Source organism: Aplidium turbinatum, chromosome 1 (assembly GCF_918807975.1).
Source record: "Aplidium turbinatum chromosome 1, kaAplTurb1.1, whole genome shotgun sequence".
Classification (NCBI taxonomy): domain Eukaryota; kingdom Metazoa; phylum Chordata; class Ascidiacea; order Aplousobranchia; family Polyclinidae; genus Aplidium; species Aplidium turbinatum.
The window spans coordinates 30,968,955-30,992,204 of record NC_137472.1 but is presented as its reverse complement, the minus strand read 5'-3'; the positions used below and the strand labels follow the sequence as shown (position 1 = coordinate 30,992,204).

The 23,250-nt window shown below is 40.8% G+C and overlaps 1 protein-coding gene across 1 annotated transcript in view; it reads left to right on the top strand.

The window, feature by feature from the left end:
- The window catches only part of LOC145764736 (lysosomal-trafficking regulator-like), a 41,126-nt gene extending 18,074 nt beyond the window's left edge, over positions 1 to 23,052 (top strand). The window contains 44 exon segments of the mRNA XM_082576395.1: positions 440 to 578; positions 807 to 936; positions 1,407 to 1,597; positions 1,856 to 2,045; positions 2,364 to 2,549; positions 2,954 to 3,183; positions 3,464 to 3,671; positions 3,993 to 4,112; positions 4,260 to 4,356; positions 4,579 to 4,710; positions 4,833 to 4,991; positions 5,351 to 5,449; positions 5,783 to 5,989; positions 6,469 to 6,728; positions 7,152 to 7,357; positions 7,634 to 7,925; positions 8,385 to 8,516; positions 8,715 to 8,795; positions 8,930 to 9,049; positions 9,225 to 9,310; positions 9,604 to 9,762; positions 10,183 to 10,342; positions 10,963 to 11,135; positions 11,508 to 11,624; positions 12,270 to 12,426; positions 12,872 to 13,015; positions 13,451 to 13,645; positions 13,969 to 14,157; positions 14,499 to 14,638; positions 14,855 to 15,085; positions 15,719 to 15,863; positions 16,155 to 16,307; positions 16,563 to 16,807; positions 17,061 to 17,216; positions 17,456 to 17,661; positions 17,819 to 17,922; positions 18,241 to 18,354; positions 18,635 to 18,812; positions 18,925 to 19,028; positions 19,277 to 19,542; positions 20,122 to 20,290; positions 20,676 to 20,913; positions 21,086 to 21,317; positions 21,764 to 23,052. Coding sequence (XP_082432521.1) covers positions 440 to 578; positions 807 to 936; positions 1,407 to 1,597; positions 1,856 to 2,045; positions 2,364 to 2,549; positions 2,954 to 3,183; positions 3,464 to 3,671; positions 3,993 to 4,112; positions 4,260 to 4,356; positions 4,579 to 4,710; positions 4,833 to 4,991; positions 5,351 to 5,449; positions 5,783 to 5,989; positions 6,469 to 6,728; positions 7,152 to 7,357; positions 7,634 to 7,925; positions 8,385 to 8,516; positions 8,715 to 8,795; positions 8,930 to 9,049; positions 9,225 to 9,310; positions 9,604 to 9,762; positions 10,183 to 10,342; positions 10,963 to 11,135; positions 11,508 to 11,624; positions 12,270 to 12,426; positions 12,872 to 13,015; positions 13,451 to 13,645; positions 13,969 to 14,157; positions 14,499 to 14,638; positions 14,855 to 15,085; positions 15,719 to 15,863; positions 16,155 to 16,307; positions 16,563 to 16,807; positions 17,061 to 17,216; positions 17,456 to 17,661; positions 17,819 to 17,922; positions 18,241 to 18,354; positions 18,635 to 18,812; positions 18,925 to 19,028; positions 19,277 to 19,542; positions 20,122 to 20,290; positions 20,676 to 20,913; positions 21,086 to 21,317; positions 21,764 to 21,908 — 7,385 coding nt within the window. The 3' untranslated portion in view covers positions 21,909 to 23,052.
- The last annotated feature ends 198 nt before the right edge of the window (positions 23,053 to 23,250 follow it).

Sequence of the window (23,250 nt, the reverse complement as noted above, 5' to 3'; positions counted from 1 at the left end):
CGTGAAATTGACAAAAACGCTATTTCTTGACAAAAATTTAACATAACTCGATGCAGAGTACAATGTCGATTTTGATCGTGAAAAGCAAAACGTTAAATAATATGGAAAGCAGCAGTGTTGAAAGTTTTTCTTTTTTCTTGTAAAATTGTTTTTTATTCAGTTCTTTCGTTTTCCAACGAGAGTGTTTCTTTAAGCTCAGCGGGATTATTTAAAAATGGAAAATTTTCAGAAAAATTTCAAGCTAAACACAACGTTTGTTTGCACATCTCCAAACCTATTGTTTATCGCTCAAGATGTCAACTTAAAAAAATCTATTTGAAAACTGATTGCGAAGTCTGCATTGCGGAGTTGCAAAAGTTGTTGACAGTTGCAAATCTTACCAAAACTACTTTCATTAACCTTTGTTCACAAATTATTTTCACAATTTTTAATCTTCCAGCTGAAGGTCACGTGATAATGGTTGAATCTGATGCAGCGGTAGACTCAGGCCAGTCGTGTCCGTACATCCATCTGTTATCAATAGGAAGCAAGCAGACAATGCTGCAAGTGTGGATGGAGGGCACCACCCTTATCTTTAGGTGCTGTTTGAGCGTTTATGGAAGTTCATCAATATTTCACTCAAAATGGTTAATTCAGGTTCATTATTAAGTTGTCACTATCACTTGTTTGATTAAATAGCAAATTATTAATTACAAGACCTTTGGACATCTTGATTTTTAGGTCAAACAGTCCACTTGTCGCGTGTGAACTACATTCGCTGCAAGCAAACATCAAAACAACTACAACATATTACTAATGATTTACAGAGTCTGCCTCGATCCGAACGACAGCAAGCCCGTCGGTCTGCTCGCCCAGTCGGAATGCTCCAACTTCTTAAACACAAACGAATGGCAGCATCTCACAATGACGTACACTGAAAGCAGAATGCCAGACAAGGTACTCCCGTTCGACTTAAGTGGCAGTTTTATAAATAATGATCGGTTCGACACTTATCGCGAGTTGGCGGCTGCGCCTTGACAAGACACTTAATAACACGCTTTACGCGATGATTGGCTTTTTTGCCTTGTCATTCACTTGCTCTGAGTCTTCTCCCCCATCAAATACAAGTCTCAAAGCGAATTAAATGGTAATCAATGATTACTTCTCCCAAAGCTTTACTATTTTTAATCCTATTAAAACACGTAGCGATAAAAAAAATGTGATAAAGTGTTTTTTTTTCTTGTGTGGATCGTCCAACTGAGACAATCATGCTGTTGGTGTTTGCAATTTTCTAGGAATTTGTTCAACTTTACGATGTCATTAGCCGTTGTACTGACATAAAACCAATCCTGTTGCGACCTTGCATGTTGGCTAACCAGCTCATGTTTGTTGATCATTTTGTTAAAACGCTATTTCTTCGAATCCAGGCCATCCTGGGAAAGGTTCATCTCGTTCTCAACTGCTTCATTGAGAATGACGTCATCTTGGAATTCAATGTGCCGCAGCCGGCATCAAAGAGCGGCTTGTCGTCATGGCGACAGTCATCGCCGTCGTTGTCTGTCAACTTGCAAAAGGCAAACTTGTTTCTCGGCCACGGCGACAGTTTCATGGCAACATCGTACGTTCAAAGTGTTTCGGATTGTCGTTATTCTATGATGTGTTTAGCTTATTTATAATGAGCGTTTTTCCAAGATATTTTGCATAACCGTTATTGTATCTAAATTTTTTGTTTTTATCTCTTAAAATTGTTGGAGCTAGAAAGTATCATGTTACTGAGAAGCTGAGGGTGAGGATTCTTACCAGTTTTTCATTGATTCCGTTGAAATTTTTAATATTTTTTGTCATCTTTTTTTTACCTATGAAACAAGTTGTCCAGATTGTTTATGTGCCTTCATTTATACTTCAGTCCCTCCTCTCCGTCTGTAACGTCATCATCAACCGTTTCCGTTGGCAACATCATGGTGTTCAATCAACCGCATCCAACCTGCCAATCAGCGTTCGTGCTGGAGCGACTTGGTCCCAACGCCACCTGTCTGACCGAGTGTCTATCAGACGCTCAAGACCAGGTCAGTGCAGACAACATCTTTCATTCTGTCATGTTTTAGTTTTAGCGAATCGTTTCGAACTGATTTCAGTGTCAAACGCAGTCCTCAAATTATTGTCCAAAGCGTTGGTGTAAACACAGCCAGAAAAATTTACCTACGTTGAAACTATAAAAAAGCAACTTCTATCGATTAAGAAATTTAATTACTTTGTTAGATTTGTTTTTCAAGTGCAACAATCGTTGTTCAAATTTTAATTAAATTCTCATCGGCTGTTACAAGTTGTCCAGTGCCAAGATTAAAAAGTGCAAGGTTAACTGATTAAAAACTGTTTTGAAAAAGGTTGAATTCATGAAAGACTGCCGGGTTCGCTTCGGGGCCGATCCTCTCGTATCTTCCACGCATGACTGCACAGAAGTACGTCAGTCCTCTCATCTCGTCAGACTGATGGCGCAAGCACTGAACAATGACGCAGTGCCAGAGGAAGTGCTTACTGGCGAAGCTCAACCCGACATCAAAGCCTTGCAGGTAGTTGCATGTGCACTTTATATCATCCAATACGCTTCGTTAAACGCAACGACTGTTTGATGTTTAAAAAATCTTGTTTGTTTAAAACGAAAACGACTTTGGATGTTGGAACGGTCTTATATAGTCACGATCCTTTGTGAAACATTGCTATTGAAGAATCTAAAATAATCTTCATTGTACTCGAATTTTGTACGGCATGAGAAGTTATTATTTGTCGTGTTGCTTTTCGGACTCCTATGTGAGTTTCAAATATTGAAAGCCTTTCCCGACCAGTAAAGCGCGAAAGAAGGGACCTCAAGTTCTTTTATCCTGTACATTTAAAAATGAACTTGCATTTCAATTTGATGACGCATCATTCAATCTATTAATTTGTATTTAATTCTAAACAATCCTTCTCTCAACAGGAATCTCTGGTCATGAGTTTCAACGCGGCCGAGCCTTCGATTTTCCACGTCTACATCCCGAACCCGAGTGCGACCCCAACAAGACGCAGAATGCTTTTTAGACGGGCCCAAACCGACACCCCTTCCACTGGAGGGCACTTTGACCCCCTCACACAAACTGGCCATCGCATGAATGTCCTCGGTCCTTACAAAGATGTAGTTCGAACCATCCCGTGCGCCAATCTTAACAGGTTTTCACACAGTTTTACGCTCATAAGCGCTGTCTTCTGTAAAACATTCTTTCATATTTTTTCAAGCTTTTGACGACGATTAAAAATTTGAAAGATTTTCAGCTTAAGCTTGAAAGTAACACTCACCAACTTTCTATATTTTTACTGTATAGGTAAAAATCCCACCACGAAGTTGTATATGTTTATGAAGTTAAAAAAATAGCACCTTAGGTTAATTAGCTCAGCTTGTAACCAAGACTTTGCCAGTTTCCGCTTGGTAATGTTAACCTTTTTTTTCTAGATCTCTAAACCACGTTGGAGGAGTTTTTGTTTTCCTGCTTTTGTATCCTAAAACAGTGGAGCTCACGTCATCGATGTTCGATGCTTCCCCTAGTGAGAAAGAGAAACACCAAGTGCAGGCTCTCAAGTCGCTCTTGAAGCTCCGAGCGAGCTCTACCGAACGAAAGAAGGAATTCCTATCCAGTGGTTCCACCTGCATGCTGCGCAAGGTTATTTCATCTCATAATTGTACTGATGATCGTAGTCCATTTAATCAATCAAGGCTTGTTTCAACTTGGCAAGCATGGAGACTTTTAGCCATATGCTGAGTGAATGTCTTTTTTGTCAATGTTAATCAATCGATTTCTCATTTCAATGTCATTTATTGAGATGTTGACAATGGACAATCTTATAGTTGACTTAATCCAACCAAAGCTGAAGAACAAGGCTGCGTTTACGGTTATGCATTACCGTGAACAATGCACACATAACTGCCCTGTTCGCCATTACGTCAAACACTTAAGTGATACCTTCCCACAATGCACTTGTAGGTGATGACGAAGCAAGAGGCGGTGGTCGGCTATCTGACGTTGCAAGTTTTGTTCAACGACACATGCTCAGAGGATGTGATCACCAGCACCACCAACGATTGTGGTCAAGTTGTGTATCAGGTACAATACAAGCTAAAAGTAGTCAGTTCGGTGCCTACAGTTAAATTATAATTTCTCCAGGTTTTGTGAGTTTACATCAGTTTTACGTCTTTTGCAGTAATATTTGAAATAATGTGATGTAGAAATGTTGGTATGATGTTGTCACAGATCAACAACGAAAACTTGGCCATCATTCACGACTTCGAGATATTGCAAGGTTTCCTATTAGATTGGAGAATTTGGTACAAAGCCACAAACCTCAATGGTAGGTTGGATGTAGTTGGCATGTTTCTGTCTTATAGTCTTACTGAATGTATGAACGTGAACGTGATTGTTTCACAAACGGTTTTGTTGCAAATGCCTTTGTTTTCAACTGTTTTCGACTTGTGCAAGAGTTAAATTAAATATCACTTTTTATTTTAAAAATTTGACCATCTGACGTGAGATTTACTTTTAACCTCGTGCTAAAAGCCTTATTTGTTACCAGGAGAGGCAGATTTCGGAGTGTGGATGTTGCTCCTCCGTGGATTTGAATCCCTAACCAGAGATGATCATCCTCACCAGTGGTTCAACAGCAAGATGCTGCTTAGAGCAGGAATCGTCCAGAAGATGCTGGAAGGTTGTTGATTCACCGTTATATTACGATTGTTTGACGTCTACCAACGTTTCCTGAATGTTGAATGCTTAATGTGTGCTTCAAATACTTTGTTCAAATTTACATAGTTTTTGTGCTAAAACCAGGAGTGCAAGAGATGGTCAGCGAAGGAATTTCTCCTCTGCCTGGACCGGAAGTGACGTCATTGATGGTGGAAGTGATTCGTGGGATTATGGGATCGCCACCGGATGTAGCCATCATGAAGATTTTATGCAACTTCCTTATCGCGATTCATCCGCCTGCAGGTAATAGGTTCTCAACGATGTTTGGTGAGATTTTTTTCTAGAATCTGTTGAAATCCATTGTTTATTTACATTGATTCAACGTGTGCAAACCTTGTTTCGCTGTCTGGGCTGTAATGTATTTGAGTCAGAACACACTCGAGATTGTCATCGCAAACTACTGTGTCAAAATTCAAAGGAAGCAATTTTATATGAATATCTTTTGAGTGACCGAATCGTGCCTGCAAAAATTTTATGTTAAGCGTACAATTTTTTCCAATCTATACCAAGATAAATTAATTTTTGTTGTCACAACATTCGCTTCGTCTTCACGGTGGCTTGATTTTACTTTGGCTTCACGGTGGCGTGATTATGTTTTACAGGGACATTTGTCTGTCACGCCGTGTCGAGTTTCTACTTCAGTCTGTCTGGATCAGATTTCATGAAATCTGTGTCGAGTGATTCCAAGACCTCTTCTCTTGGTGAGTCTTCATCGCAGGAGGATACATATGTGTGATCACCTGAATGCAACTGACCGGTTTCGTAAAAAATAGCATTTTATGAATACATGGGTAATGTGATTTTCTAACTGATAAAAGTTTTCGGTTATCCAAACAGTAAATCAGTCGTTATTTTACATTGAATCAACGTCAGCAGACGTTGCTGTCTGGGTAATTATCACATATTTCTCAGGCGACGTTTGAACAATGTAAAATGGCAGCTTCTGATAGCTGGAATAGTTCTGTACGTTTTATGAGCTGTAAGAACTGTTATTATTTAAAACGTGTAGCAAAGTTTTGAACTTTATTCTTCAGCATCTCCATCGACCCCTGGACTGCTCTCGTTTCCCCTTTCAAAAAGAAATTCTCAATTTTCTCGGACAACCAGCGCCCCCATGTTGGCATCCATGAAGTCACCCACATCACCCTCACCTCTCACGAAGGACGATTCATGCATTGATGACGCACACGAAAGCGAATCCCCTGTGAAGACTGTCGACCCGCCCAGCGGCGTCACTAATGGTAAACTGTAGAAAATTTCTTTTGCTGTGCCAGCAATGTTAGAAAACTAGTATTTTATTCTTGTTCAATGTGCTACAACTAACTTCATCCAAGAACTTCAAAAGAATGTCGAAAGCTAATTCTATGGTGATGTCTTTATGCAGTGCTGTAAAACAACTTTGTTTTGATTGAGGTTCCAATTTTCCCATTTCGAATAGAGATTCAAGCTTGACGTTTGTGAGCAAGTTGATAACTCTTAGTGGGAATTTTTTGCGTGGATAGTATAGCCTTAACTTAGCGTTTTATCTTAACAGGTAATATAATTTATTTAAGTGTCTCGGCGGAATAATGTAATTGTTATATCTTGATCTTTTTTTATACTGTTATGGTAACTAAATAGGAGTGACTGCGGTGAACCATAGAAATTACATGGCGATCAAAGACTTCTACTCTTTTAGGTGGTTTACAAATAATTTCACTCTCACCTTCTTCATCCACAGGTATCGCCTACAAGCGGCAATGCAGTAAACGAGCTGAATTGACACCGATCAAGGAGGACGATCATTCTTCTTCTCGTCCCAAATCTTTGGATGTTCCTTCCGCCTCCGTGACGTTTGATCAAGAAGAGGAAGATGGCCACATGGTAGTGACACCGGAAGGGGGAATAGCGATGACTTTGGAGAGAGATAGGTTCCACTCCGTCGGAAGCAAAACTTCTCCCAGCGGCTGGGAGAATGTCCCTCATGCTCCAGAGACCATGGTGACTATTTCTTGAGCTCTCATGCTGCTTCGACTAAAAGTTCTTAAACAGAATTCCATCCAACTATGCATCCTTTCACGCTCTAGCACAGCAATGCATGCGACTCTTTTGGAACAATTTGATGTTGCTACATGTGTAAGATATCCGTGACACAACGCTGGCTTTACTTGTCACTCCATTGTAGTTTGATTGAAATTTATTTTGTTTCCTGAAGATTTATTTTGTTTCCAAATAATATAATCACTAATCAGTCTTTTCCACATTCATTCAACATCGAAAGACATTGAATCTATGTGGAAAAGACTTTGGTAACGTGGGTTAGCTAATTATTCAGCGATGCATACTTCTGTTACTGTGTGTGACTGTAAAGATTGTGTGAATACGAGTATGCTTTTGTGTCAATACGCAACAAAATGTTCACAGGAAAGCACCGACACCGAAGGCGTGTCTTTGCTGGTCACCGAAACCCTCAACATTCTCTTCGTTGCCGTGATGACGATGCGAGATGTAGACATTCCTCTCGTCTTCCGGGAATCTCTCAACCCTCGCATGCTCGTGGTACTCGCACACCATCCCAGCTCTTCTGTGCAGACGGCTGTCATACGGTTGTTGGCCGTCTACTTTTCTAGGTATTTTTCTGATGTTTTTATTGAAGTTGCACGCAGGAAATTTTAATTTAACAAAAGAAAAGTAATAACTTCTTTTTAATTTCAATTTTTTTCTGCTCATTTTGACGAATGCCTTTTTAGCGACATGGCTAAATAAACTCGGTTTGTGTAGTTGAGCTTCGTATCTCGAGCAAAGCTGTAACTAAATTATGGGTAGCTTCACCACAAATACAAGCCTCACTGCTTGAATTTTGGTTAGCTTGAAAATCAAACTATCCTTTAATTTCTTTGCACCAGGTGTTTCCCAGACGAGCAAGCTCACTTTTTGAAAAAGAAAGGATTCCACCTGCTTGCCAACCAACTCCATCAGCACGTGTCCTCACTGAGCGTCGTTGAAGCTTGCCTCTACTTCCTGCTCGGTCAGCCAGTGGCTGTCGACGAAGCTCTGTCATTAGACGGTGTTGGTCACGGTTCGATGCACATCTCCCATGACGCGTTCACCAACCACGCGGCCATCACTCTCCTGGCTGTGCTAGAGAAGAGCTTCTGGCATGGAACAGATCTTTGCTTGAATTTACTTGCTCGACTGGTATGTTGACAATCTATTAAATCGTCGTCGTATGAATCATAGCGGATGCGGCCTTCAATAAACTAGATGCTGAGGTTGTAATTTTGCAAGCGTTCCCTGTGTTGTGCAGTGTTCTAATGTGTTCTTGGTTGACACATTGATTTAATGTATTAGCACCTATCCACCACTCATTGACAAAAACACAAGGAAATTGTTTTTCTAATGTTAGTGCGGGCATGTCTTATTGTAGTTTTGGAATTTAAGGTACAATGATTAAGGGTTCTTAGGATTGGGTGCAATTTTTCTCTTTTCAGTCGTAAAAAAAATCTTCTGGCAAAACATCTATTGCGCAAAAAGAAAACATTTGGAGCTAATGCTTCTACTAGTGACATTAATGTAATAAAAATACTGCCGTGATACGGATCTCAAACAGCCGTCGGTGATTTTGAACTTATGCTTATGCTTGCTTGATGCTTGCAGAATGAACTTTTTGAACACGTTGGCCCGATAGCCGACATCATGCTTGACAACGGACTTACCCTCGCTCTGTGCAACTTGCTCAACGCCATCAGTAGCGACCCAATGAACTGTCTTGACCACAACCAACGACAGGTATGTGACTGTTCAACGGCGCTATGCAGCGTTTATTTGGTGGACCCGACTGAGCTTTCGTTTACGGAAGATTACGTTTCATTTGCTGCTTTGGCTTCCCACTTTTTTGTGATCATCAAGCGCATCATGTGCAGGGTTTAGCGGAAGACGATGCGCACTTTTGATTTCATTTCAAGTTTTTAATCTCGCTGTGTTTAGATCTTATACGATGGTGTCGAGGACTTCATTGGATCCATCGCTATTAAATCCTGCGTCACTTCCGGATCCGGTCATTTTCAAGTACGTGTGTCATCACTTTGAAAGCTTGAGAACTTTATACATCCCTCACTAGTGTAAATATAATTAGCACCCACCAGCATATCTTGCTTTCTAATGAAAATTGACATTATTTCTCTTGTTTATGGTTGTGTCAGGTGTTCGAAGACTTGATGATTTTGTTGTACACGGTTGAAAGCAGAGCCGGGAAGGCGTACGGTAACGATTCCTGTCAGGTCAAGTCGATCAAGATCTTCACCCACAATATATTGCTCCGGGTTAGTGTCACGTCTTCATACTTGTAAACGTTTTATAATACTGTAATATTGTGCTACAGACTTGATTCGGTATGCAGTGTATCGACTTGCTTACCAGCATACTTTAGCTTAACAAATTTCGTGTATGAATTATTATTTTTTGATTGTGACATAATAACCGATGACGGTGGTTTAGGTGTTGGACGCGATGAAAGTATCCAGTGGTGGAAAGACCAACGTTGTGAAAACTAGGAAGCTGTCTCTGGATGTGGACCCTTCCAGGTGACCCTCGATATAATGACGGACTGACAACCAAGCGCTTGTTGGCGAAAAACATTTCTTTATTTATTGCACTGACGCTTGGTTACACAATAATTCTATGTTTGTGTGGTGAATCATCTAACCAATGCTTTTGCTTTAAACGCCAACTAATTTACTTAACACAATACATTGAAAACATATCTCACCAAACTAATGAGGGATTGTGAGCACAGAAGCGTAAGACCGCAGCAAGTACGTTGTTCCAATCCACGGCTTTCGGTTTCAAGATAATTAAATATTAACTCATCTTTCAGCCCACGGACTTCTACTGGAGGCAGCCTTTCCGGTGGTGAGTCCTCGAAGATGTCAGAGGCGACAATTACCTCAAGTTTGCAACCAGCTCCTCCAAGTCCTACTTTATCCGATGTCTCCTCCTATGGAAGGAACAATGTCTTCGTGGCTTCCCATGCAAGGTAATTTTCTATTATCACCCAAAAACAGACATCCACTCACTTCTCTCATGATGTCTGTTTTTGCGAGTGTATTACGAATTGCTAGTAATTCTAGTGATCTGAGTGTGAAAAAGCAAGTTTGAAATTTGCGACCAACTCTTATTAATTAACTTATGGTTAACTTAACTTGCTATTAACTTATGACTTGTTTCCATGCAGGGTAATATGTTGTTTCAATCAATGTCTTGTTGGTAAGCAGCTTACGTAACAATCACCGGATCTACAGTTTTGCTTTTTCAGAATTGGTAAAATCATGTCTCGTTTTATTTTTTTACCTCAATAATATTGAGTCCACATTGTCTGCTTGGTCAAACATGGCATGGCAACATAGGAATAACCACAGTACATAGGATGCTCAATTGTGACATCTGTGTTGTTTAGTGGAGTGAAGAACAGCCACAGGAGAGCGCATAGCATGGGCACTTGCAACGATGCTTTCTACGTTCCTTCCCCTGCCCTGTCGAGGGGGAGGAGCCATCTGGATTCGGCTTCTCATTCGAGCTACAATTCCATCAACAGCGACACTAAGAGCACAGGGTAGGTGGTTGAGGTTGTTGCAAAATATCAGCTTGATTCTTACGTCCAATCAACGTCAAACGGCATCAGTGTAATTATCAACTTTCTACCTGGCAACATGGCTTGGTACCTGAAAAAGTTCATGTGACGTCATCAAGGTAGAAGTTTGACCCTCAAATATTAGAATATTATTAGCCGACATTGTTTTGTTGTAAGCGTCAACCTTACACCCATTGCCAATTTATATCAATATCTGCTTCTGTTGTAATTCTCATTAAGATCATCAAACGTTTGCTTTGAGTCGTTCAATGAATTCACATAAAACACGCAGCTAATAACTACTGCAGAAAAAATGAACAACCAAAATATGGTGTCGTTTATTGAATCCACTTCAATTTTTTTCTGGAGCAGCTATTAGTTGTTTGTTCTCTGCATTAAATATCCAATCAATCTGCGGTGAGTCGTTCTACTGTGGTTCTACATCCATCGATATAAAACTAAGATTATATTTTCTCGTCACCGGTCGAAAAAAGTGATTCATAGTTTACCTTTACTAACTCTTAACAAACATATGCATCCCGCGCCACTCGAAGATTTCACTTCGCAAATTTGACAAAAAACGCAACAATAAGTTGATTTTCATAGTCTCCTTCCTCCAGATCCTTCCGTCCTCGCACCAACGCTCTCAGATCGAGATCATTCCGCGGGAACCAGCGGAGGAAGATCAACGAAACGGAAACTGCGCACAGGTTGCAGCGCGTCATCATCATATCGGTCGATAGGATCGTCTTCACTGAACACAGCGATGAAGAATTGTGGTTGGTTGCTATGGTGGTGTTCCATAATAATGTTGTGCAATAACTGGTCATTTTATGATGAGTGCATTTGGTTGCAGGGTGTTTGAAATTTTGCTGTTTTTGTGAAACCAGTCAACTATTAGATTCATTTTTGTCTGTGGTGTGCAATGTGCAATTGTGCATGCATACCACTCTATCTATACCTAGTCAGTAAGACTCAAAAGCCGCTTGCATTCTCTGGTTAACGAAAATATTTGTAAGTTTGTATAAACAAACGACTCTAACCTTTCACCACTTATTCTTTATTTCAATCACATTTGTAGGCGTTGTTGTATTTCGTCACATGAAATCTTAAGTAACGTGTTTCAACGTAGCGATTGTTTTTCCTTGCAGTGCCAGCAAAACAGAAACATTTGCTCCTTTTTTCTCTCCCGTCCAACCTGAAGAGCCGCATAGAATCAACAACAGCTTCGCACAAGCCATCTCTCCGCAGATCTCCGATAGCGACCGGTGAGGGACGTGTTAGTTGGTTTGATGCAAAACTACAGCGATTTGTACGTTATATAACACGGGCGATTTTTGAACTTAGTATGCTGATTGCTGAGCTTCCATGAACAATGAACAATTGAACATGCATGTTTGCCATGCTAGCAATTTGCGACGCAAATGCAACTGACTGATAGGGGAAAACTTATGTGTTCTTTTCTCACCCATCAAATGTCGCAAAATGTCTGCGTGTTTTGGATTGTTCAAAAGATTGACTTCTCTCATGTAGCATCGCGTTGTATTGCGGGTAAACGACAACCTACTCCATAGGGATAAAAGGATTGACGCTCGGCTGCAGAGGCTCTAGACCGCTGTTGAATCATCGTAAGCTCACAGTTTGCTTGTGATGAGAACGCATTTATTTGTTTTAGTTTCTTCATACGTATCTTTTGTGAAAGAAACAAAATTAACGGTGACTTTGCAAAAACAAAGTTGAAACGATTAAGTTATCGCAAAAGAAGGAATAAATCAAAGATGGGTGTTTTAATGATTTCTAGAAGTAAATTTTCATTTTCAATCGTCGCTTGCTGAACTGCTAGAACATAGCTTTACGTAGTGTGATGATGTTAAGAGTTTGCTTATAAACTCCTATTTGTTATTTGTGCTCAGAACTTTTTCCCAACTGACGTTCGACATAATAGTAGAATGGCTCTTTTCTTTGACGGATTCGTCAGATTCTAGTAAGAGGAAATTTCCCTCCACTAATTCATCCGTCCTCTCATGGGAGAGGATCCTCAACCTCTCCCATACCGTGCTCGCGGAGCAAGTGAGTTACAAATGAATGTTCAGGAGCGATTGCAAGTTTCAACTCAGTTGGTGGAGATGTTTTTTCGCTTCAAATCTCATACCGTAAATTGAATTATCAGGTTGTTCATCAAGTATTGGTTTTATTTTTTCTCTCTGACTTAGATTTGTTGTTATAAAAAGTGTTTTGATAATATAGCATGCTCAAACAGTGCACTTGTGTAGTAGTCTATGCTTGAATTTAGTGTTATTTAGACCAAACTACCAAATTCTAATATAATTCACCTCAAAAAATTTTAGCCTTAAAACGGAGTACTGAGCTTTAAATAGCTTTACAACAACAAAGCAATAACTAGCAAGTCAACTCCAGATGGTCATTACAATCACACCGCTGTGCTAAAATTCTAACCACGGAACTGCCAACAAGAGACCATCGTTTGAAAGTTCAACTGACTAATTGTTCACAGGCGTCACGACTTATCCTGCACTTCCTCTCCCCCTGGCAAGCCGACCTGCGCGACCGGGCATACCCCCTTCACATCATGAGCCATCCCAAGGTGGAGTCCCTTGTCAACGTATTGTTTCCTCCTGCGTCCGGTGAAGGCCAAAAGGCAAGTCACATCAACTTATCGTTTTTTTTATTGATTTTATGGTTTCAAGCGCTATAAGAAAAAGTCCTTCAAATTTTGCACCCAACCATCATTTTTGTGCTTGCCATTATTATAAAACTATATAATACTAAGTCTTTTGTAGCGTTATTCGTGTTGGCTCATGAAACACTGGACATAGACTGCTTGCTACTTCCAAGATGGCTTTCTTTCTAATCAATATCCCTTTCATAAGTGATAACTTGTTTTGAGTCTGACATATAGTTCCATTCAGTTGTAGTCTGTTGCTTTTAAAAAGTATGAAAACTGATTTCTGTTTGTCAATTTATCGCTTCTCGATAAATGTTTTGTTCACAGGTGCAATGAAAAAACACACAATTCTCCCGGTACATCTTATTTCATGGAAAGTATTTAAATTCACGCATTTAACCTTCACAGGTTGCCGTGTACTTGCATTATCTCTTGTATTACTACAAGCAGCAGTTGACCAAGCAGGAGAAGCACGATGGGAAGAAATTGTCAAAGATAATCAGTAGGATTGGCCACAGGGTGTCATCCCAGCACAGGCGGGCCATCCACGAAGCTTCATCTGAGGCCGAACTCTCCTCCCCAGGCCCACTCGACGAATTCCAGGTGATCAATTAATTCTTTTATCAAACTTACGCTTTTGTCGTATCCAGGCGTAATATGCCGATGGTTGAGATATAGATTAAGTAGACAAAAATTTACCCGATCCTTGCGCTCAACTATTAAACGTTAAAGCAATGTATAAGTAATAATGGCTTTTGCTTCGTTTTCCGTAGTTGAATACACGGCGTAATGTGTTTTCAATATTTATTTTCCATCAGTTAATTAGATTGTCCTATTTTTGTCTTTAAAGATTTATAAGTTGCATGTTACTCGTGCTGTTATGTGTCATGTTAAGCTTTGGCTAATTGGAGCTTTGCATCGCGCAGGAGAAGTTTGACCAGGAGAGGAAAAAGCGTCGAACAGAATGGAATAAGTTCAACATCTCCCAATACCAACTGCTCGTCACTCGCACGTCACGGTTGGCCGAGCACGTGTCGTCACACGCCATGGACATGACTCAGCAAGTTGTGCTGCAGCAGAACAGTGAAAGGAAGAAGATGCACGGACGCATGAAGGTGAGAGTCTGGTCTCCATGCATGTCTGACAGCTTGATAGCTCGTCCCGGGTTCAGTTTCAGCCGGGCTTGGTGTGAGGAGCCAGTTTCTTTATGTGGCCTTTTTAGTTTTACTTTGCGATAGTAAGTGTTGGAACATAACTTACTTTAGAAGTTTTTCCTTTTAGCATTCAATGTTGCGAGTACTCCTTTGTTTGAGGCTTATCTGCGATTTGATTTACAAGGTCAAAGTTTAGGCACAAGTTCTTCATAAATCTCGCACTTTCGCATGGCACGTACACGGGATCGGGATTTCGTTCCATATTCTTAAGGAAACACATCACTGCATTTTTTTCTTTGCAGGAAGTTGTGTTGAAGGATTTGAACGTTCGTAAGAAGTGGACCCAGTTGTTGGAACAATTAGCTCACGAGAGGGCGGTATGGTACAACCCAGACGAATATCCTAAATCATGGCAGTTGAACCCCACTGAGGGTCCGTTCAGGTAGGCGGTTACAGTTATGACGTTTTCAGTTTCATGAAAATCTGTCAATTTTAACGAAAACCAACAATCTGTGATGTACACAACCTTCCTCAAGAATGGTGGGACAAACCTACGTAGAAGATACTAAACTTCCATTGTTTGAGTTCAGGCTAAATCAACTATTCACGCCATTTTTGATGTGAGTGCTTGTTTTTGATTGGTCGAGATATCGCACAGAGAGCGTCGCCGGTTACAACGATGCCACATCGGGATCGACAAGCGATTTCTCCTCAACAACATCACCACCGAGAGCAGCTCGCAACCCAGGGGAATACCGGTTTCTATGGAGACCAACGACGAAGGGAACACTTCTCCTTGTTCATCGTTCTCCGTCCCTCATAAACGTCCTCTCGCCTTCCTCTTCGAAGACGACTCTCACTGCTCAGATTCGGTTACAATAAGAACGAGGTGAGAGATCCGATTTTAAAATTTTATTTATTGTTCAGGAATAATATTGAAGTAACATTTCTATCTGGCATCGTTAAATTTGTGATTTGGCAGTGCGTGTGTTGAACTGGACCGATTGCCGATATTCGAAGCGAACATTTCGCTGCTGAACTTTTGTACGAAGTTACTTTCTTGGAATCATTAATCCTCTGTTGTTGGACGCTCATGGTGATATCGGGCAAATAATGTAATGGAGGAATGTATCGCATTGACGCAGTTTTCCCGCTGCCACAATGGGAAAGGCAATGGCCATCTTTGTTCTATACCCTGATGATTTGGAATTATATCGAACCCATGTGTTGTATCTCTGTCTACTCGGCTATTTGTTAGGTATTGTTGTGAAGACGAACACGTTTTCATGGTTTTAAATTTCCACTAATGAATGGAAAGAAAATTATACTTTATAGTTTGATATTTCATCATACATTGAAACAACGCTTATTCTGTTATTTGTAAAGTTTTTGATTTTTGTTCAAAATCGTGTTGGATATTCCATTGCTCGTCTGAAATTCCAACCACCTTGGCTTTCTTTACCACGTCATCGTGATCATCGTGAACCCTGTAACTTTTCAATACAAGCACGTCATATTTCAGATTGCAGACGAACGAACGCATCAGCATGGTGCAAAGCTGCACCAACGTGACAGCTGCATGCGAGACCAGTGGCGAGATACTGATCGGAGAGGGCAACATATACTTCGTCGCCGACCAGGCCATTGTCGACCCTTCACTCACTCAGGTGCCGCATCTAGTGGATCATCAGACGAAAGATGCTCTTGCGTATTTCTACTCTCGCAGCTTGTCTTTGAATAACGAAAAATACTGTTAGTTCACTATTTTCTTGGTGGCTTTAGAAGCCCGTCATGAAATCTCTATTTTGTAGAAAGGTATGGGATAGCACCTGTCCTTGGTTCAACTTTTGACAATACCAAGCTACATGTACCATCCATGTGCTTATGATTATTATTTGCTTCATTTAATATAAACGACTCCAAGTTGAAGCCGCCTGCAATGTTATTTGAATTTCCAGGCAATCTTTGGCGAGCGCGAGATCCTGTCGTTGTCATGGCAACATCGAGATGTAGAGGAGTACCACAAGAGATGGTGGCAGCTCCGGGACACTGCCATCGAGATCTTTTTAATCAATGGGAAGACGTATCTGATCGCTTTCAGAAACATCTTCGTGAGTCCCTTGTAATTGACCTTGAACAGCATCCCTAAATTTGCATAGCTGCAGAGTGCTGCAGTATTTCTAAATTGATGCAACATCCACAGACATGGAAGTTGATATAAAAAATAATGGAAAAGATGCGATCCATGTACACTTTTATAACTTTTTGAGCGTTTAGTTTTTCAGTCTGGCTTCTGTGTGGTAATTCTTACATCGATCTAACATCAGTTTAAATCAAATCAACATTATTTTCATCACCGCAATCAGGAGAGGGACATGATCTACGACGAACTGAGCAAGCTGGACCTTCCAAACCTGTTGCAGACCGATGACTTCCAATCCCTGACCAAGTCCTGGTGTTCGGGCAGGATGACCAACTTTGAGTACCTGACCAGGCTTAACAAGACTGCCGGACGTTCCTTCAACGACCTCATGCAGTATCCGGTCTTCCCCTTCGTACTCTCCGATTACTCAAACCAGATCCTAGACCTCGAAACAACATCGTCTTTCAGGTAAGTGAGAAAAGTTTTCTTTGACCGGCCAACGTTGTGCAATTACTCTCTCGCCCGGTAGTTCTTTTAGGTTGTGTTAACGTTGGTTTACGTTTACAAGATTTACGAACTAAAATTCCCGCCTTCGAATCAGTCAACCTTTACATTGTTTCAACGTCTGAAGACGGTGACTTAATGTGAAATTGGCTGATTGCTGGCTGTATAATTAATTAATTATGTTTTGCTTGGCGGTCAATTACTTTGGTCTCTGCAGGCTGCTTGACAAACCTATATCAGTTCAAGATTCTAGTCGGGAGCAGCACTTTCGGGAGCGCTACAAGTTTCTGGAGGATGATTACAAGAACTGCACGGAGGATGAGAGGGAGCTGAAGACCCCCCCATTTCACTATGGGTCGCATTATTCCAACAGGTTAGAAAAACGTCATCATTTTTACTTTTAATTGAGGATATAACCAGTTTGAAAATTGTTTTTGTTCAGTATTTGTATTTATTTTGCAAAAAAAAAAAAAACTTTGTTTATGATTGGGAAATATAGTGAGTAGGCTACTCTAGCTTTGTACGTTATGGAGCGGTACTTTTTACTTTGTCTTGTGCTTCGCTGATAACCGTGAAGGCCTATTTGTAACGGTAATAATTTCCATCTTCCAGTGGCACCGTTCTGCATTTCCTTGTACGTCTCCCGCCGTTCACCCAACTCTTCCTGGAATATCAAGACGCCTCCTTCGACATCCCCGATCGCACTTTCCACTCCATGGCCACCACATACAGGTTGTCATCCTACGCATCCACCACTGATGTCAAGGAGCTCATACCGGAATTCTTCTTTCTTCCAGAGTTTTTGTGCAATCTGGAAGGTAAACCGTCAATTGCGAAATCCTTTCTTCGTTTTAATCAAACAAATTTCACGTTTTTTTGCTCAATTTCAGCCGTTACCTTTTTTTTTACAATGTACTTGTGTGGAAATTAACTTTTTAAAGGAAATTTAAAACCAAAAATTGAAAATCGTTTCAGGTTTTGATTTTGGCTTGCGTCAGTGCGGCATACGTGTGCATCACGTGACCCTTCCACTATGGTGTCGTGAAGATCCGAGGTTGTTTGTTCTTATCCACCGCCAGGTGTGTACAACTTTCATTGGAATTTAGTACAACGTTCCATTGCGTTTATCAACGGTGTTAATAGTCGAATTCGCAAGAATAATTGATTCTCAGCAATATTTGCCCGTTTGGTCACTGGGCTGGGTTTTAATTGCATGCAGAAGATCGAATTTCTTTATCGTTTAGCATCGATTCCGCAGCATACTTATAGCTGATTTTGTTTATTTAACTATCTGTGTTCCAAGCAAGACTGCACTAGGTGCAGAAATACAGTACCATCAAAGTAACGATTCGGAAGTGATCCACAATCAGTTTGTAATGACATTGAACACATTCCAGGCGTTGGAGAGCGACTATGTGACCTCCCACCTGCACAAGTGGGTGGATCTTGTGTTCGGGTACAAGCAGATGGGCCAGCCAGCTCTGGAGGCTGTCAATGTCTTCCACCCTGCTGTAAGTTGACTGTAAACTTCTCGCAAAAACGAAAGTTTGTTTAACTGTTTTGCCTCATCAACTCCTGCTGTTCCTTGTAAAATATGGGTAAAACGTGTTCACAGCAAAGGCGCTGCACACTAAACTAGTAAAGATGCAGTTCAACGAACGTAGTACTTAATAACATAGACTCTTTTGGTATATTGTAAATTCTCTGAAGTTTTAATTTGTTTTCGTCAGTTTCTCAACTATGGGTGAATTGCACTTATCGAAGGTTTAAGGATACTATTTTTATCTTTAGACATACTTCGGGATGGACATCTCTTCTGTGGATGAACCGGTGAAGAGGAAAGCACTGGAAACTATGGTGAAAACATACGGACAGACTCCCAAGATGTTATTCTCCAGTCCCCATCCTGCTCGGAGCTTGGATGGAGAGAGCGGAGGGAAGGGAGATGCGTCCACATCCACCAATCAAAGTGAGTCAATTTGATTAAACCCTTCCATCAAACTTCACTGATTTTCTAAAGGAATGATTGTGATTTATGTGTCATTGGATTGTCCAATGAACCTCAACAACGTATTTTCCAGGGAGCTCGGTAGGGGGATTAGGAGATATGTTACCCACCTCCATAATCGGGAGCTTAAGGGGCAGCAGTGATACAAGAACTTATCGACGACAAAGGAATTCCAAGGTAACAGTTATGAAGCTATCATTTACAACCTACACTTGACATGACCTTAACTAACAAAATGGTGATGTTGTTTTTCAAACCATGACGCAACGTTTGTCTTGTTTTTGCAAAGTATTTTAATCTGCGTTACTACCAAGTATTAATACATTGTGTGCCTAAAATGATTTGGTATAATAGTAAAATAGTTTCCGTAATTAGTACGTGTTGAAGCGATGTATTATATTCATAAAAGGAATTCTTTTTTTCAGGTTCCACGCCCCATACCATCCGTGAAGGGGTTACAATGGGGTGAGTATGTTGGCTCCCCCAGTGCAGCTGAACCTTTCATATTTCTCCACAAGCTCATGTCCGGACCGATCGGTGGCTTAGTCTCGTTGCAGACTAACGATGTGTGCGCGCTGGCCCCGAAGATGAGTCTGCTTGTAGTCTACACACGTGACAAGAAGTCGTCCCACTCAAGCAAGCCCGTCGATATCAGTTGGTCTGCCCTGGTTACTTTTGACAAACCCGACAAGTAAGAAGATTCTATTAAGTTTAAAAAGACTGTTTTTCAATTTAGCTTTGGCATCTCTTCGACTGGAGCAATAAAAACTACTGTGGTAGTCATATTGTCAATTTTGTCATGTCCGTTCGATGGTCAATCTTGGTTAACTCACCTACCCTTCTTTACAAATCGGTGGGATGGCGCAGCTGGTAAGGCGTTCGCTTTCCAATCATGTAATCCTGGTTCGACTCCCGGCATAAACTGTTTGTTGAAAAACACCGCTCACCTCCACTAAGGGTGTAATAAATTGGGTAGGTAGTGGGCATAGTTGCTGAAATAAAGGCGGCCGAGAGAAAAAAACTGGCCACTCTACTCTCGTTAGTGCCGATAGCTTAGCACAATGAGAACATTATCTTTTTATCCCCCGATGCTTGGGTCAAGTATGGAACTCACCATTTTACCTATTTAATGCAGTCCCCCCAACTTTAACACAAATATTCTTTTGCCAATTTTAATGTTTCCATTGCCATTCAATCACCCAACTTTGAAACTTCGTTTTAATTTGATACATATTACGTTATAACTGTGTTGACAACCGTTATTTTTCAGTATCATCCGTCTTAAGTTGAAGCACAACACTCCTGGCATCAACCTGGCCAGGTTTTCTTCTGACAACCACGTGGCTTGTTGCGTGGCAACGCCCGATTGCAGATCGGTGATCTTCGGAAGCCGCTCGGGAACCATCATTGCACAGAGGTGCAATCCTTTGCCGGAAAAGGTAAGTTTGGTTGAACTTAAAAAGACATTCATTTTGATAGACGAAACGAAAGATAGCATTCACAGCAGTTGAAATTAGAAAATGTCTAAAAGTTTTCAGTCTCATAACAATTGCTTTTTCTCAATGGCATGACTTTAACTGGTTATTGAACTGTTCAATGCAGTGAAATGGGTCAAAGGTAATCCTATAAAGCTATTCCGCTCGACGCATAATTCAATTTAAATTCTTTCAACATTTACCTGAATCTTTGATTTTGTTTTGAGGTGACTTTTGCGTCAGTCAAAATTTGTTAAAAAATTAACCAAACTACATTTGCAGTCTGCAGTCTTCAGTTGAACATGTCTAACAGTTCACAATGATGTGCAAACCCCCCATTATTTTTCAGGGGTGCGATATCGAGCTGCTCCCTTCCACTGAGCTATATTGCCACACAGCGGAGATAACCTGCCTCTCCGTTTGCGGTTCGTTTCGTATTTTCGTGTCCGGGTCAAAGGATGGGACAGCCGCCATCTGGGACCTGGACGCGCTTTCGTACGTCAGATCATTGACGGGCCACGCTGGACCAGTTACGTCACTTGCGGTCAGCGAAACATCAGGAGACATCTGCACAGTCTGTAGCTCCGGTTAGTTTCTCAGCTAAAATCTTTTTACGATATTTTAATTTTAATGACTTATTATTAATTCTTACCGACGCAAAAGAGATGTAAGTGCGATAGCAACCTTCGATGTTGTTTAAACATATTCAAACGTTGAATGAGCGTTTTTCCTGAGTAAAACCACCTTGCTCTGGCACAGGCAACGACAGTGGAAGCCACATCAGGCTATGGACGATCAACGGGAGCTTGGTGGCCGCGCAAGACTGCAGGCACATCGTCCGTTGTGTGGCGTTCAGTAACGCCCCAGAGGGAGTGTCCGTCAACGTGGTAGCAGGAGGGCTGGAAAACGGAACTGTCAGGCTCTGGTCGTCTTGGGATTTGACACACGTCAGAGATATAACGTCACAAAGCATACATCAACCTATTGTCAGGTAGAGGTTTTTGATGTGTAGTCTGCCAGCGACCATCCAGTTTTGTTTAACGATAAAATTGGCACTATGATCTTTGAAGGAATATCCCAGACAGCAAAATCCGTTCTTTTTACATTGTTTCAACATCTGCTGACGTTGAATCAATGCAAAAATGACTAATTTTTCTGACTAGGATGGAGATGAACAAACGCGCTATACTGCACCGCTGAAACAACGAGAGCGTTTTTGATGCATGGTGTAATCACAAACCATTTGAACATGTTCTGTACAGTGTTGTGGAATAATTGCAATAATAATCTGGTCAGTGCTGGCCAACATTCTTTGCCATGTAACAACTAACCCTTAAGAAAGTTTCTTCAAAATTCCAACACATTCTTTTTTGGTTTAACAAAAGGTTCAACAGCTAATAATGTTCGTTATCATTCCAAGTTGCCTTTGTTTTGCAGCATCGCCTACACCCACAACAGCATGGTGCTCTATGCTGCTACCGAAGGTGGTCTCCTCATTGGCTGGTGCAGGAAGGATAAGGAAAAAGAGAAGCAACCTCTACTTATCACTTTTCTCGACTCTAAGACGTCACCAGTGACGTGAAAGTGACTCACTGTGTCAGTTGAGCTCTCACATGAAAATAAGAACATCCAAGTGTCTTAGCCAGAATAAGTTGCCAGTTTTACATCGTGAACTTGGTGAAACGATATAAAAAGACAACTTTTGGTAGCTGGGAGAGGCCGAGGCGGAAAAGATTCACTGTGAAAATTAATCTTCTCTTTACATCACACATTGCAACCTTGGTGGGGAAGGACATGTTAAAAAACGCAATTATTCGAAATCGATCGCGCACCCACAATGCAAGTTGTTGTTTTCAAGGGACTGTCACATCGCAGTGTTTGTTGCTGTGTTTATATTTTCATTCCTCATTCAGTGGAGAAATCAATTTGTCGCTTTAGTGTTCTTCAAACGTTCTCATATGGGACAATGCGGTTGATCAGTCTTGTTTTTTATCGTTTTGTTTGTTCATGATGTCCTTGAATTTGTGTGTTTATTGCTTTGTTCTGCGTATTTTACGTCCTTGCCCTTTTTCAGCCACTTACACCTTCGCCTTGTTTTACATCTGCGAGACCTAAAACTTATTTTGTAAACCAACCAATGATTGCGTGGAATCGAGACCGTATTGCAGGCCATGCTTTGTTGTTGTTCAGTGTTTCTTTTGTCGACGGCAATCAACCATCAATCGTGTTTTCTTCGTCATTCACCAACCGAATCTCCTGTTTGTCATTACGCATGACACACGACTTTAAAGTTATTTTCTTATGATGATGTCACAATTGCTATAATATCATGTTTCTTTATCTTCATTTATGTTACTCGTTTTGTATCAACAATGGTGGTGAGAAGTTTTTTTTTTCTTAACACAACCAATGATTAATACGTATCTGTCTGTGAAATAAGTCTTTCAACTTTTCTTCTAAGGAATGTCAAACTATACGAAATGTACATCCCGGAAAAAGATTGAAAGTAGTTCAAGCAAACGTGCCTTTTTAATTATTTTCATAAGTGTGTTGTGTTTGGAATAGCAGCAGTCGCCACTGCATTTCTGCCGTTGTTCCGCAGCTCAATGTGTACCACGCTATTTACCCAACGATTTCGTCGCGTTTTCACTGTATTTTCAATTTGATTGCGTCGCATGGTGGCGTAGTGAGTGCAATAACCAAGATACGACAATGAAAATAAATGACTGGATTTGAAAAGTTTGCCCAAGGGCTTTAAGCATTTTTTTTACATTGCTTCAATGTTGCCAGAATTGGAATCAAGAAAATGGAAACTTTTGCGAGCTGTGTCCTCAAAATGGAAAAAAAAAGTTTCAGGCTGCACTAAAAACTTTCTGTCTTTCAAATTCTCAAAAACGTCATGCAGAAGAACGCATTTTTATATG